Source organism: Oryza sativa, chromosome 4 (genome assembly GCF_034140825.1).
Source record: "Oryza sativa Japonica Group chromosome 4, ASM3414082v1".
NCBI lineage: Eukaryota > Viridiplantae > Streptophyta > Magnoliopsida > Poales > Poaceae > Oryza > Oryza sativa.
The window spans coordinates 33,504,985-33,521,016 of record NC_089038.1 but is presented as its reverse complement, the minus strand read 5'-3'; the positions used below and the strand labels follow the sequence as shown (position 1 = coordinate 33,521,016).

At 43.9% G+C, this 16,032-nt stretch overlaps 2 protein-coding genes and 1 pseudogene across 2 annotated transcripts; 1 reads left to right on the top strand and 2 right to left on the bottom strand.

Moving 5' to 3' along the window:
- Positions 1 to 2,613: 2,613 nt before the first annotated feature.
- On the bottom strand, positions 2,614 to 3,742 carry LOC4337212 (uncharacterized). Its single transcript, XM_015779857.3, has one exon. It carries the CDS (start codon positions 3,603 to 3,605, stop codon positions 2,802 to 2,804), a length of 804 nt encoding a protein of 267 aa, XP_015635343.1. The 5' UTR covers positions 3,606 to 3,742; the 3' UTR covers positions 2,614 to 2,801.
- A 2,058-nt stretch (positions 3,743 to 5,800) lies between these two features.
- On the top strand, positions 5,801 to 10,866 carry LOC4337211 (BRAP2 RING ZnF UBP domain-containing protein 1). The gene is made up of 12 exons (XM_015777876.2): positions 5,801 to 6,171; positions 6,256 to 6,371; positions 6,454 to 6,562; positions 6,663 to 6,777; positions 7,632 to 7,729; positions 9,013 to 9,119; positions 9,239 to 9,488; positions 9,581 to 9,634; positions 9,758 to 9,901; positions 9,993 to 10,057; positions 10,372 to 10,426; positions 10,508 to 10,866. The coding sequence occupies exons 1-12, from the start codon at positions 5,812 to 5,814 to the stop codon at positions 10,667 to 10,669; spliced, it is 1,635 nt and encodes a 544-aa protein (XP_015633362.1). The 5' UTR covers positions 5,801 to 5,811; the 3' UTR covers positions 10,670 to 10,866.
- On the bottom strand, positions 10,505 to 14,544 carry LOC112936049 (receptor-like protein 13; annotated as a pseudogene).
- Positions 14,545 to 16,032: the final 1,488 nt, after the last annotated feature.

Below are 16,032 nucleotides of genomic sequence, written 5' to 3'. Positions count from 1 at the left end.
CTCCCATCCTCGTTATGGCAAGGTGCGGGACTCGAAGGCTCCTTCTGAGTGGGAGGAAGAGAGACGGAACAAGCAACAGCTCCCCTCTTTTGTAGCTTCCATCCTAAGACTCACGAGTCGTTGCAGAGTCGAGAGAGCTCACTAGCAACCTTACACCACTAGGCGGCAAACAGAAAAGGAACATAGGGGAAAAAAAGAGTGGGTGCTGACATAGAGGCCCTACAATTTTAAATTTTTCCCATTCGGTTACATTTGGATCCCACTCTCTATTTTTATTTCCCTTGGTGATTTGGCTGCCATATAGACGTCATGTTAGCCAAAACACCCTCAAAACCAGTCGAGTGAGTCATTTTGCATGATTTTAATAGAGTAATTAAATACCTAAGTTTTACAATTGAAGGACACGTATCACATCCAACCTAAAAATAGTTGAGGAACTCAAATTGTACTATTTTTTGAGGGTTTTTATATACCAGTATCTCGTTCAAAAATGGGATGATACTGGGTTGGTATCAGGTCCTAATATCTAACCAGTATCATGCGATTCTTACCACATGGTGGGTGATGCTTGCGATGTATCAGGTCCTGATACCTAGCCAGTATCGGTGATACCTACCAGGTATCATACGATTCTACCACGTATCAGGTGATACTTGTGAGGTATTAGATAATAACTATTAGGTATTATGCGATTCTTACAACATAGAAGATGATACCTATCAGGTATCATCCGATTCTTACCACGTAGAAGATGATTCTACCACACTCTACAGCCAGACATGACCAAGTTAACAAGCTCTTTGCACCCATCTTTGTCTCTTTGCTCCTCCGAAGCAGCATATGGATAGAATGAAGGTCCGGACTCGGGATCGACGGCCGGCGATGAAGGCGGCGACTGTAGAGGGCCCGTGACGGAGGGGGCGTTGGTGGAGGGCGCACCAGCTGACCACGCGGGTGGAGCAGGGGGTGGGCATTAACGGCGGCGCCGTCGATGGCGAGCGGCGGTGTTGGAGCTCCAGGCGGCAATTCGGCGACCATGTCGCCGGCGACGGAGTTGGGGCGCCAGCGGAGGACGCACCAGCCGGCCATGCGGATGGAGCCGTAGGTGGGCGTTAACAGCGGTGCCGTGGATGGCGCGTGGCGGTGCTGGAGCACCAGGCGGCAATCCGGTGACCACGTCGCCGGCGGCCGCGCCCTCCTCTTGCCGAGCGGGTCTTCTTCCCCAGCCCGCGCCGGAATCGCCGACGGCCACCTCCTCCTCACGGCTCAGGCGCTCAACCTTGTTCCTCTTTGGATGGGAAAGGTGGACGAGGGGTATCCCGTCCCGACGGTATACCGGTATATAGCATTTATGTATTTTCTTAGCCGTGTCTTTCTTCGTACAAGGCAGTAACGAAAAAGGGTTGGGCCGTCCATCTCAATCTGGACCGTGTATTTCTAATCTAACGGTTAACAAGTATCCAACGGGTGCACCGCGGCCGGAAGGGGCCCCTCTTTTCCCCTGTCGGCGGCGCCGGCCGCCTCTCGCCGGACCGCCGGCCTCCTCCGTCCGTCCACGGGAGACAGAAAACTGGCCGCGCGCACCTGTTCCAACTGGGAATCACAACAATTCACAGCTCATCGTGCCGTGCGCCTGGGTGGGTTGTCCAGGACAACTTGCCCTCTCTCTATCTCCCTCTCTCGCGCGTCCGGGAAATTGGCGCGTGACGCCATGGCCATGAGTCAACCCCGCCATTGCCGGACACATGTGAGAGGAGAGGAGAGGAGTACGCGACGCTGTCGTTACCCACCAACGAGCAGAGGCAGGTACTCCACGGCATCGAGAACCAGCACGCGTCGCACCGTTTCTCAACTTTGCGCGAGCACAGTGCCTGCACTGCACTGACAGGGCGAGCGAGCGAACGAGCAAACCAAGCAGAGGAGAGAAAGCGCCAAGCCATGCAGGCGCAGGCGCGCACAGGCACAGCGCAAGGACGCAGGAGGAGGAACAGCATGGGAGCAGGCGCCGCGGGGGGAAGCTAAGCTAGCGACCAAAACTCAAGCTGCCAAAGCCCCAAAGGCATTGCACGTTCACTCGTTCGGCCAGGCTTTTTTCATACGGGTAAAATAATTACACGCCACGGCTTTTCAGAGCCTCCCAACGATGCGGCAATGGTCTTCTTCGCCCCCCTCCTTTTGGAGAACCCGAGATATGCATTGGCACTCTTCTTCCTCAAGATCCCTCTTTTTCTGTTGCGATCAAAAAATTGTGTTAATTAGGAACCGATTGACAGCGTGCTTTTTGTGGTTTATATGTAGTACAATTCTTCAGGCAATAGAACCTTGTTTTGCAAAGTTAATGCAGACTTGTCTGAGGTCTGAGGACAATCTCTGAAACTGAAACAGCCTCAATCTGATCACTTGACTTGACCCCTCTCCTGTATCGGTCTTCTGAAAAAGGTAGTACTAAGTTTGAACGATGAAAAACTGCAAATGCTTATATTATTCATGGCGTAAGTGCGTGGCTAAGACAAATGATTTACGCTCGATCATTTCTGTTTGCACCACAAAAATATTTTTTGAGTAACACTTTCGATGATTCTATCCATCAACATGACAAACCAAATGAGCAAATGAGGCAAACAAAGTTAGTTATTGTTAGAGAAAACCTGCTAGATTAAACCAACAAAACCCAGCAAATCGAAGGACCGGACATATCAAAGAGAGAAAATCAATGAATTCAATCGAGCTCTAGCTAACAAGCACTGCACTACTGCTAAATCAATACTCCATATGGATACTACAAGTAATCCTCCAATCTGTCACTTGGGTGACCAGGAAGAGAAGAAGTGAGCGGTGAGATTGGACGACGACGAGGAGGCCCGGTTGGTGTCGGTGACCGTCCCCGACCACGCCGTCAGCGACGGCCGGCCATCGGTGAAGCCCAGAGACGGCCGGCCGTCGATGAAACCCATCGATGGCGGGGGACACGCCACGACGCCCAATGGCGGCAGCTTCCTCATCACGGACAATGGCGGCGAGAACTCGCCACCCTCTTCTTCCACCTCCTCCGTGATCCCAAATGGCGACGGCGAGGCGTCGGGCGTCTCGAATGGCGTGTCCGTGTCCCCACGAACGTCGGCCGGGGGCGCGGCGCCCCGCTCGTACACCGGGTTGGAGATGCACACGAAGCGGTCGCTGTTGGCGGAGGAGCTGGAGGACGGCGACGAGCGCCGGGCCGGCGACCACCTCCACACGGCGGACTCCAGCTTGGGGATGGCGAGGAGGAGGTCCTTGGTGTCCGCCGCCGCCTGCATGACGCCGTGCGCGTAGTAGAACGGCGGGGTGCTCGACAGCGCCTCGCGCGCGGTGGTGGTGGTCGCCGTCGTCGCCACCGACGCCGCGTCGTCGTCGCCCGCGGCGGCGCGCGACGTCCCCGCCAGCCCGAGCTTCGCGCGCCGCCGGGACAACGCCTCCCCCTCCTCCGCGCGCATCCAGCGCCTGCGGAGGTGGGAGCAGAAGAGGTCGGCGAGGAGGAGCACCGCGATGGTGAGGAACAGCGCGAGGCTGAGCGCCAGCATGAGGCTCACCCCCACCGCCAACCTCGACATGCCGTCGGTGAACATTGCCGCCTCGCCCCGCGCGCCGCGCCTCGCCGAGCTCAACGAGAGTGAGAGGACTGGAGTGGAGAGCCGCGCCGTGGCGAGCGCGTGCGCGAGCTAACAAAGCAACAGGTGGCGCGCGGTTCGTGTCGCGTCAAAAGGGCAACTACTACGACTCGCTTGGACCAGAGCAAGGTTAACTCAACTAACCTCTAACGCATTTCAGCCATACCAATTTTTTAACAAAGCTGTCAAAATTTTGGCTACATTTAGTTGTTGTCAAATTTTAGTAATTACATATAAAATCTTGATAAATTTTGTTAACCTTGTCAAAATTTTGGTAACTTTACTAAAATTTGGTAATGTCAAAACTTGGTAAGGTTGAAAATGGTAACAAATTGAACCAACCCTAAGCTTCAATTCATCTTGCTTGGAAGTAGCTTATACATATAATAGTTACCTATAAACATATATTACACCATTAATATATGGCTTTATCTCTCGTACGCACAAATTTATAGCCCGCTTCCCTTCTCTCTTCTTTTCTCTTGTCTATATGTGTTTACAGTTTACTTATAGCATAGTATTATACTCGCTCTAATCATTTTCTTATCTAATCTAATCCACCGTTTGTCTCGTCACGTTTTCCGAGGCAGGTTAGTACTTCCAAAAGCTAGTGGGCTAGTGCAATTAGCCGGGGGCAGATTATGGTGGAGCCGTGACTGTTGTCTGCTTAAACCCAAGCGTACTCACGCTTTGGCCAACCATTTTCACTGTCGAGTGGGTCCCAGCCATGTGGGGCAGGGTTGTCAGTGGTGATTAGGGGGATGATGTCAAGTGTAACTGTGTAGCAAAAGGGAGCAAAAGCATTGCTCTGTTGCTGATCATTGGAGGCAGGGAAAGGACTATGGAGGAGACGATGTGTGTTTTTTGGCGGGAAGTCGACGATCTGCTTACGAGTGCGAATCCAAAGATTCGGGGGTTTCTGATCTAACCGCACGACCGGTTGCTTGTTCATCATTTTGAGGTGATCAGTCAGAGTCAGGCGATGATGTTTGAGTAGTTTGACGAATCTCCTCCGTGCAGTGTAGTAGAGCACTTATCTCCGATGACCCTACGGCATGATTGGCGTTTGGCGAAGTCGTAGCTCCACTTTCACGGGAACGGTATCGGGCTTCATGATTGGCATTTGGATCTAAGGCTAACTTTGCCATGAACTTAATTTGCGATGAGTATGAAAAGACAACGACTATGAAAAATTTTGGCTAGAAAATAAAAGTATAACATGTAATCAATTCCTAATAAAGTGGGATTCAGTTTAAATGTGGCTCTCAATCAAACACTAGCTTAAGAAATTATAACGTGTCCAAGATTTAGTGTGGTAATATTTGGTCATCAACCAAATAGCCTCAATATTTATTCCAACATTCATATGTTGTTCAACATTTTCATGTAACTAGTTAAGGACCACACATGTTGCAATGGAAATCCAAAATTTACACATAGCTATGAGTAGGGCATGTCCAGTTAACTTATACTTCTTCCGTTTCATAATGTAAGTCATTCTAGCATTTCCCACATTTATATTGATGTATATATATATCTAGATTCATTAACATTAATATAAATGTGGAAAATGCTAGAATGATTTATATTGTGAAACGGAGGGAGTACATAGAAATCGTTTTTGCTTATGTTGCAAGCAAGTCACTCTAACCAGGTTGGTTAAGTAAGATTGTGATGGTCCGTTTTCACTTTTTTAGTCATCTACAATTTGATGTTTCATGGAGCGTTTTTTATACGGTGATAGGTCGTCGTTGCAAGTAGTGATGGTTTTCATGTGGGAGAAAGGTTGGCTTTTTACAGGATGTCTTTTTATCCTTAGTGAGTTGTTTTTAGGTGTTTTTATGTGAGGCGGGTTACCTGTTGCATGGACGCAGTGCAGATGTTTTCTTTTAAAAATAGTACAGAAAATAAAAAATGATAGGTAGCACACTGTTAGACATTTGATCATTCACATTTTGAACTAGGTCTTAAAAATGGCTGAAATTGCACCGGAAGACGAAAAAAAAATCAATCATTAATTCACCAAAAGAAAAAAAAGAGAAAAATAATTAATTACCAAAGAAAAAAAGAGGAAAAAAAATCAAGCAGCGTTACTACAGTATACAGTCTACAGACTAAAACTACAAAAAGAAGAGCAACGGCCCAAAAAGCCCAGGAAGCAAACATGTTCAGCCTTCTGATCCAGTCCGTCGACTTCACCGACGACGCGGCCGCGGCCGCGGCCACCGCCGTCGCCGCCGGCGAAACCAGCGGCACCTCTCACCCCCTCTCCCCGCGCTCCGGCGACCCTCTCCCCACCACCACCTCCGCCTCCGTAACGGCGCCTCTCGAGCTGCCCGGCGCGACCTCCGCCTCGCCCGCCCGAAACCCTAAGATCAACTACACCCGCGGCATCCTACACCTCTACCGCTCCTCCTCCTCCTCCTCGTCGACCGCCTCCTACGCTTCCGCCGTCGCCGCCACTCCATCCTCCTCCTCCTCCGGACCCGCCGCCCCGCAGCTCGCCTCCGACTGCCTACTCCCGGTAACCTCTCTTCCTTGGTACCATCTTATTTACTAATTTGTTCATTTCCGCGTGTTCTCATGCCTCATCGCCTGCGTATCTCAGCCATGGCGCGGCACACGGCTCCTGGTGCTCGCCGTCCCAACCCACGTCTCACCAGACGACTTCGTCCGCTTCTGCGGCCCTTACATCGAGCACGCCTCCGATATCCATGTCGTCAGGTGAATTATCCTTCTCGTTGAAGCAATTTGTGTCCGACTTTGCCCGGGAAGCTATGGTTTTACATATGTGTTGTGTCGGTAGGGATGATGGGGTGGAGGACCGGTATAGCGTGCTCGTGGAGTTTGAGGATCAGAAGAGTGCCGATGGGTTCTACTTGGACCTCAACGGTTGGAGGTTCTCGTCATCCGAGGTTACTAACATTGTCGATTGGATGTATGTCTAGTTTGCTGATCATGTGTAACATTGCTCCTAAATTGGGAAGCTCGCTCGCTTCTTGTTCCATGGTGTAGGTAGAGGTTTGCCATGTTCTGTTTATAGTTGCTGTCCAATATACACCATCAACCAAGCCTGCGGTGACTCCACCAGTTGGATCCACTGAGCTCCCAACATGTCCTGTCTGTATTGGTGAGCTTATTTATATTTTTCTCCTTGTTTTGTGGTCATTCAACAATGTCAGATATGAATTTTGTCCACTACAATTTTGCTTCGTATCACCTCCCCATAGGCTGGGAAGATATCAATTTGCAATGCCCCCTCTGATCAAAAGATTAGCCACTTCTCTTCTGAGAAACTACACCTGTGAAGTTGAGACTTGAGAAGCTACATACTCACCACATGTTTGTGGTGTCTTAGGGGCTGTTTGGTTGAGTGCCAACATTTGCCAAAGTTGTGGCACCCAAGTTTGACCAATTAAGCCTAGTGTTTGGTTCATGCCACAAGTGAGTTATGCCACAATTTTTTAGCAAGTTGGCTCACTTGTCACTGAGTTATTTTTTTGCCATAACTTGCCACAATTGTGGCCAACAAATTCTTAGCCATACAATGTGTGGCATGCCACACTTTGCCAAATATTTTGTGGTAAACTATGGAAGTCATCCACACTTTGCCAAATATTTCACCATATATATGTTAACCTTATTTTTGGAGGTATACATTGCCTATCGATTTCGGTACTGTTTTTTTTCTTTCTTTCTAAAAGCTGACTTTGGGGTGCTATTTTTCCAAGCTACTACTATACCAGTAAGCTCTGTCAAATCTAGGGACCATGTTATTTCTCCTTGGGCAATATGGATTACATAATTATAGTTAAGACCTTTGTTTTCAGGTCTATCTATTAACTTATGTTGTTTAACTATCTTTGTGCAAGTATGCATAGGTACACACTTCCTCTGTTTATTGGGAAGAGTTTTTCTGAACATTTTAATGTATCATTTTTTTTCTCATCTTTTCACCATCTTCTTATGCATGTTATGAAACAGAAAGATTGGATCAAGACATCAGCGGAATTATGGCAACGACTTGTGATCATTCGTTCCAGTGTTCATGTGTTTCAATGTGGGTCAATTCATCTTGTCCGGTAATGATCATTTTGACAATCACCATTTCTCAATTAGGGCAACAAACAACCATTTGTTATGGCTGTGATTCTTTTCCTGCTTACATTTTTACATGATACTGAATTTGCCTCAATTTTATATAAATTTATGAGTCAATCCATTCTATGCCATTGACAAAGCGTGGGTTCTACAATATGCCACCGACAAGGCTCAGTTCTACAATATACCATTGAACAACTTGTTTTCTTCCTTATCTGCCATTAGTCAACCATTAGTCAGATGCAGCTAAGGGAGGAAAAATGACCAATGCCATGTTGCATTAAATAATCTTGGAAGATAAAAACACAATGGATTCCTATTTTTCATCAATGAGAAAAAATAGTGGATCATGACCAACGAAATCCATGAGCACACATGATACCCTAGGGGTAAAATGGATATATTCTCGCCCTTAGAGCAGGTACAATAGCAGACTATAAGCCAGCTATAAACAATAGCAGTGCGGACTCTAAGACGTAATGTGTGTATGACAGGTGGGGATCAGGTATTAATAGTGTAGTAAGCAACTATTGTATGAATTAGCTATTACATTGGCTATAGATGATTTGGAGCTAGTAGTTGGCTATACTATTAAACTTGCTCTTAACATAGTTTGACTAATGGTTGACTAGCGGCTATGGCATATAAGGAAGAAAACTAATTGCTCGATGGTATATAATAGAACTGAGCTTTGTGACATATTGCAGAATCTGTGCTTTGTCAATGGCATAGAAATATAGAATGGATTATCTCTAAATTTATATTCTTCCAATTTTGAATTTTTGAGTAATCTTCTATGGCACTGATTAACGTAGTAGTTCGAATTCCATACCAATACCCAATATGTGGCCATTTATCAAGTGTGATCGAATTCCATAACAATATCCAATAAAATATGTGGTCATTTATCAAGTATGATATTGTACATTTGCTACTCAGTAGGAACTAACCAGGGACAGAGGTCAGGGTCATTTGCAGAATGTTCACCTTCTGTATTTTTCTTGAAGATCACTGAATGTTTATGGCACCTGTTTACCCGTGTCGGTGAATCTTAAGACATATTGCGCTAACCAGATTTATGGAGCGTAGAGTTGTAGATGTGCCAATGTCTGCCTATGGCTATAATACAAATATATTATTGCCACCACTCACCACTATAACCATATGCCATTGATTTCCTTGTATTAAGATCCTCCACTGCCTTTTCACATTACCAAGCTTTCTTGATCATGACTTGTTTTTATTCATAATATTTCTGTTTCAGGTTTGCCAGTTTTGTCAGAAGCAGTCTAAGAATCCTACATGTTCTGTTTGTCAAACCTCTGGAAACCTATGGATCTGTATAATATGTGGTTTTGTTGGATGTGGGAGGTATGCTACTCTGCTAATTGAATTTTTGGAGCATTTTGCGAATCTCTTTGTATTTAATAATCTGAAGGAAAGAAAGTTAATGGCATGATTACTGTTTGTGAATTTCTTTGTTATTACAGGTATGAAGAAGGCCATGCAATTAGGCACTGGAAAGAAACTCAGCACTGCTATTCACTTGATTTGGAAACTCAACGTGTTTGGGATTATGTTGGTGACAGTTACGTCCACCGACTTAATCACTCCAAAAGTGATGTGAAGCATTCCAAGTTCAAGTCAAAGTGTAAATATTCTGGTGACAAATGTGCAAACTGCTCCTGCAATGATGAGGAAGATATCGGTGGTGCTATTTTCAGCAGCAAAGCAGAAACAGTAATTGCTTTAAGATTCATTCATTTCAGTTAATCTTTGACACCTCATTGCCAGTCTGGTTCCTCAAATCACATATGCTTTTCTCATAACAGATTGTGGATGAATACAACCGTCTTCTTGCTAGCCAACTTGAAACTCAGAGAGAGGTTCATCCCTTATTAGTGCTTATCTTTTGATGTCACAATCTGTACTACCAGAGCTTGTCATATAATTTACATTACAGTTTATATCTGATATATTTATCTGCCTATGTTTCCTTATATTCATAGTATTATGAGGCTCGGCTGTCAGAAGCTAAGAAAGAAAAGGAACAACACATTTCTGATGCAGTGGATAAAGCTGTAAATGATAAGAGTAAAGAAATCCAACAAAAGATTGAGAATGCAATGTTGGAGAAAAAGAAACTTGCAGATGTGAGCATCTCAAATCATGCACCTTTCAGTTATTATCAAGCATAGTTGCTGTGGTTCTTTGACATGACTTGGTACTTTGCCTTTCCTGCAGATGAATGAAAAACTCACGAAGAACCAGGATATATGGCGTCGAACACTAAAAGAAATTGAGGAAAGGTATGTTTGACCCTTCCACCAGAAAATGGAAGTAGATGGCACAGCGAAAGGTGTTGGATCGTGCTAATTTGTGTGTGTTGGTTGCTCTTTTTTTTTCCTTTCCTTTTTTTTTTTGGGGGGGGGGGGGGTATATCTTTTTCATGTACTACTTTGTAAAGAATCTGCTTGAGCCTTGTCCTTTTCTGTTAGGCAAAAATTGGTTATGTAGCACCCAAAATTCTGGTTTTTAGATTTCTAGTTTTGCGTTCCTATCATAAAGATACACAACTTTCCCTTTTTCTTTCCTGATAAATCTACACTTCTACACTCAACAGGGAGAGGGCTCAACTGAAGTTGAAAGATGATACAATTCGTGATCTAGAAGAACAGGTGCTAAACTCTCTTTCCTCTTGAAAACACTGGAGCTTGTACAAAGGCCATTAGTTAACATGCCTTATACAATTTCTGCAGATAAAAGATTTCAAATTTTCCATCAAGTTACAGAAATCGATCGAGAAGAATAAAAATGCTGATGATCTCAAAGGAGGTTTGCTGGTGCCACTCCCAATGGTGCCAGATTCTGGAACCAAAGGTAAAAGATCGTCAAGAACAAGCAAGAGGAGGAACCAGTAGCTGCATCTGTTGTACATGTAACAAGCAATTGCTTGGCTAATCTGTGCCAACCAGGATAATATGATACATTCTGAAAAAAAGAGAGAGTGCAATATTATTCTACTACAGATAGCTGCCTTTTATGGAACAGAAAATTGAACCAAAGGATAGCATAGTTTACAATTTTACATTACATACAGGGGTAGATGTTTCAGAAAGCTCTTGGCTATATTATTGCTCATACAGTACTACTTTTCTGGGTGGACTACATTTTGAGTATTGCAGATCGGCCGTATGAATGGCAAAATGAGAATGCAACGGTGGCACAGAACGCCAACACGAACGAGGCAGCACTGACAATGTAGAGGACTGGATCGTCGTATCTCTCCTCCACATCTTCCTTTGGCACATGACCACTAGGAGAGCACCAGCTTCCCTGTGATGTATTATAGAGGTTGTTGTTGCCTACATAACTTTCCATGCTGAACGAGGCCAGCTGACCATAGTTCGGTATGCATCCTGATAAGTTGTTGTATGCCACGGAGAACGCTCCCAGCGACGATAACTGAGTTAACTGCCAAGGTATCGGTCCACTCAGATCATTGTGAGACAGATCCAGGCTTTCAATCTCCTTCATACCAGAAAATGTTGCTGGGATTTGGCCAGTGAAGAAATTGTAGGACAGATTGAGGGACTTGATATGGCTGAGATTTCCTAGCTGCCAAGGAATCTCTCCATCAAACATGTTTGCAGATAGGTCGATGCCGGTCATCAAATCAAACAAATTGACACCGTATATATACAGACTCCCTTTAGTAGAGAAGGCGAAGCCTGATAGGTAATAGTAGTAAGTACTCATCAGGTGAGAATCGTACAGCTCGATAAACGGTTCGACATAAAAGATCTGCAGGATATCATGATCATGCACATCTCCAAAGAGGATGTTACCAATACATGCTGGTACCGAGCCCGATAATTTGTTGTGTGAGAAGTCAATTATCCTCAAGTATTGAAGGTTACATATGTCTGGAGAGATTTCCCCTTCAAAATCATTTCCACCCAAGGAAAGTATGTCAATTCCCAAATTATTCTGTACCCAATTCAAGTTGCCTGTGAATCGATTATGTCTGATATCCATAACTATAAGCTCGGATGTATTGAAAAGGGCATATGGGATATCTCCTGACAAAGAGTTGTTAGAGAGGTTAAGGAAATTAACCTGCAGTGCCATACTACAATTTGGTAAAGACCCTGTTAAGTTGTTATTTGATAGATCCAAAAGGCTAATGCTTGTCCAGTTGCATAAATAGGGTTGTATTTCACCGGTTAAAGTATTGTCAGCAAGATTCAGGCCCACTAACATAGGCAAATCCCAAAAAGAAATATCAAGTTTCCCGGACAGCTTGTTATCATGTAAATCCATGACGAATAAGTTCTTAGCTGATAGATTTTGAGGTATGCTCCCCTCGTATTTGTTGCTATCTAGGTACAAATACGACAAAGAATCGGACATATTATCCATTCCACCAAATATTAGTCCACCAAGCTTGTTTTTTGAAACCTTCAAGGATTCCAACACAGCATGGTCAGTGAATAAGCAAGCTGGTACTTCTCCAGAAATGCTGTTATTCGATAGGTCTAAATACCGCAGCTGACGTATCTGACACAATTCTATCGGTATATGCCCGTAAATTTCGTTATTTGAAAAATCAAGAACAAGCAAGTTTGGAAATATCGAATTGATATTGTCTGGAAGTTGACCTGCAACACGGTTCATTGATACGTTGATATATTTGAGAAAATTTTGAGTATACCATGTTGACTCCAATGATCCAGTTAACGAGTTATTTCCAAGATCTAGCTTATAATGTCTTGCTCCCTCGGTGAACAACCAATCGTGCATGCTCCCTGGCAAGTTATTATTGGACAAATCAAGTACCTCCAGATGATGTTGTGTGCGTAGAAAATGTGGTTCTGTAATAATGCTCTTGTCAAGGTCACAGCCAGAGAGCGCTAGTTCTTTCAGTTGGAACTGAGGTACCCATCCAGGAATATTTACATCAACAGCTAAATTAGCATTATCTGACAGGACTACCGCCTCAAGTTTCGTGAGGTTCTTCAGCCAAGAGAAAGAAAATTTGCCGCTCAAATTATTATGAGAAAATCGTAGGCTCTTGATAAACGCAGGAAGGTTTGAAGATGAACTTATAGGAATAGGCCCTTCTAAGAGATTTCCTGATAGGTCCAATAGTTCAATATGTGGAAGTGAGAATAATGACCTTGGAATATTCCCAGCGAATCGATTGAGGCTCAAATGCAATTCTCGTAGGTTCCCAAGATTTTCTATTGCTGCAAAAAAACATATGCATCAATAAGCAGCTCCATGGACAATCTTACCTAACATTATTTGCACTTAAGATAATCAGCAAGTGCTCATTTTTCTGTACCTTGTTCAGTTGGAAGAGTTCCATTCATGTTGTTGTTATTGAGATTTAACACTTCAAGTGAGACTGGGAATGAAGATGAATTAATGGGAATGCCACCCTCAAAAAAATTCCCACTGAGATCTAAGACCTTAAGGTGAGGAAGTGAAAATAATGACGCTGGGAGGCCTCCATGGAATTTATTGAAACTCCAATCCATTTTACTCAAATTCAGTGCTCTCAAGTTTCTAAGATTCTCGAAAGCTGTAAAGCATGAACTTTCAAATACCAGCACATACAAGGAATGTTAATTCTTTACTTAGCACTAAGAGAGGTAAAAAAGAAATTATGTACCTGAAGCCGGGAGAGTCCCATTCATGGCGGTGTTGCAGAGATTAACAACTTCTAGCAAAACTGGTTCCGGAGGAACAGGAAACCCTCCCTTGATGAAGTCATTTCCACAGAGATCTAATACTTTAAGGTGAGGAAGTGAAAACAATGACTTTGGGATGCTACCTTCAAACTTATTCGAGCTCAGATTCAGTTCTTGCAAGTTTGTAAGATTTTCGAAAGCTGCAAAGTATAACAGTTGTTTTTTTCAACGATCAATTTTATCATCGAGGAGGTACTTAGTGAAATCTTTAGCTTAACATAAGGAGGTACAAAATACACTAAAAACGTGGTGCTTCTCGGTACATTCTCAAGAATGGTAAAAAAATCTCTACTATGAGAAGCAAAAGATCATTTATATACCTGCAACCGGAAGAGTCCGTTCATGTTGTTAGAGTTGAAATCAATGACTTCTAGATAAACCAAATTCCCAATAGATGACGGGAAATTCCCTCCGAACCAGTTACCACCAAAGTAGAGAAACCGAAGCTTGGTGAGTCCTAGTAATCCTGTGGATTGAGGGAACAGTTCACGTTAGAGAGACACGATGAAAGCCAAAATCCAGCACGCATAGACTGATGCTAATTACTTATTACCATCAAAACTCGGTGAAATCAGTTTATTCTGTGATAAATCTAGGAACTGAAGGTCGCGAAATGCAGAAAAAACTGTGATGTTTAATTCCCAGGAGAAAAAGTCATCTGCAATCGACATGCTGGAAAGGTTGAGCTGATATACTCTCCGTTTGCTACTGTCACATCTTACACGCTCCCACGAGCAGCAGTCCTCAGTCTGTCCCCATGAACGGGGCACCAACGTAGAGTTTGCTTGTATCAGAGAAGCCCTAATATCCATCAGGGCGGCCCTTTCCTCCACAAGGCAGCCGCATGACATGTAAATCATGGGCTGCAATACACTTAGTATCATAACCAGTGACCTCCATGGCAACCGCCAGCTCATCTCGGAAGAATGATCTGCCTTCGCCGCAAGCTTCAGGTTTGAGACATTGTAATCTTCTATGCACTAGTACACCACTACGCTGGATTGCTATTTGCTGGTAGATGATTGCCCTGGTAAACCTTTTATAATCTCAGATAGCCGTGGAGATTACGATGCAAACTGTCCAAATCGATTAGTTGAAGATTGATGACTTGGGCGACTTAAGCAACTGCAAATCTTTATGGAAAAAGCTGTGTTGTTTCTCCCTCTAGATAGCCTCATAGCCATATGTTGACAGCAACTCACGTTGACTTTGACTTCTAGAGCTCTACTTAACACCTACAATGATTAATATGATAGTGAAGGTAATTGATAGGGACAAGAGTGTATTAGTACAATTGTACAAAGGTGAGCTATGGTAATTTGAGTAGCCTGAAAACTACGGGCTAGTTCAGATTGATGTCATTTGAAACCATATCATTTTTTAGCAGAGTTGTCAAATATGTGCATCAATTTAGTTTCTTGTCAAACTTTGATAAATACATAAGAAATCCTATTAAAATTTTAGCAATATTACCAAATTGCTAAAAATTTGGTAAGGTTTATTTTTGCTACAATTTAAGCAACCCCTACTGGATCAGGCTTGGATGCATGCTTCCTCGCTATACATTTGAAGGAAAGCTTGACCACCTGCCCGCTGATTCGGTCGACTGCTGAGCCCATTCGTCAAGTCCGCAAGTCCTGCACATTGATGGGTTTACCGTGTGTCTCAAGTCATGACGTCCTGAACTGGTAAACAGGCCGACAGATTCATCGTCTCCGCTAGGAATAAGTCCACTTGTCATCTCTCAACTTTACATCGAATTTGATAGCTGTCCGTAAACCACAATACCAAAAATCTTCTCCCCCATCTTTACAAAACCATATACATCGGGTCTGGTAGTATAGGCTCATATTTCTGCTTACATAACAAGTTGACCGGGCCCACCTGGCCACCTCGCTAAGTCACCAATGACCGGACCCATTGTTAACGCCAAAATTTAGTAAGCTTCAAAGTTGTCATCGGTCTAGAGACAATATCAGCTTCAGAGTCCCGGAATGGACCAATAGAAATTGTCAGTCGACAACAGTTAGATTCTTGATGGATTGGGCAAGGAAATTCATATTTAAATGAAGTCTATCCAGAAGAGATCGACTTCAAGTAGGATATGACAATGTCAATTTATTTATTAATTATATAGAATTAGTTAGTTTCTTTTTTTATTTTTAGGAAAATGTTTTTAGTGTACGATCAAGACTTGCATATATTTTTTTCTCTTTAGGAAAGTTTGAGTAGTGTCCAATTAGAACTCTGATCGGCCTATGGGTATAAATATGTACACTCGGGATCCCTATAATCTATCTTCACAGAACAATATACATATATTTTCGGCGCATCTCATGAGGTTTTATTTCGACGAGTTCTTGTTTTCGCGCATGGGCTGCATCGATTGAGTTCGACCTTCGGCAAGAAGTGAGTTCCATCATCTTCGCTTGCGCTGGCGTAGCTAGGACTTTCTCGGTTGGGTCCGATATACTAATTGGGTCGACGCAAGGGTTGCCTATCCGGTATATCATTTCTATCTTTATTTC

Excerpts from the sequence above, each read along its gene's own strand:
- LOC4337212 (XM_015779857.3), bottom strand. The coding sequence starts at position 3,605 with ATGTTCACCGACGGCATGTCGAGGTTGGCGGTGGGGGTGAGCCTCATG.
- LOC4337211 (XM_015777876.2), top strand. The coding sequence starts at position 5,812 with ATGTTCAGCCTTCTGATCCAGTCCGTCGACTTCACCGACGACGCGGCC. Across the intron at positions 6,372-6,453 it reads TCCGATATCCATGTCGTCAG|GGATGATGGGGTGGAGGACC; the intron begins GTGAATTATCCT and ends TTGTGTCGGTAG. Across the intron at positions 9,902-9,992 it reads AGAAAAAGAAACTTGCAGAT|ATGAATGAAAAACTCACGAA; the intron begins GTGAGCATCTCA and ends CCTTTCCTGCAG.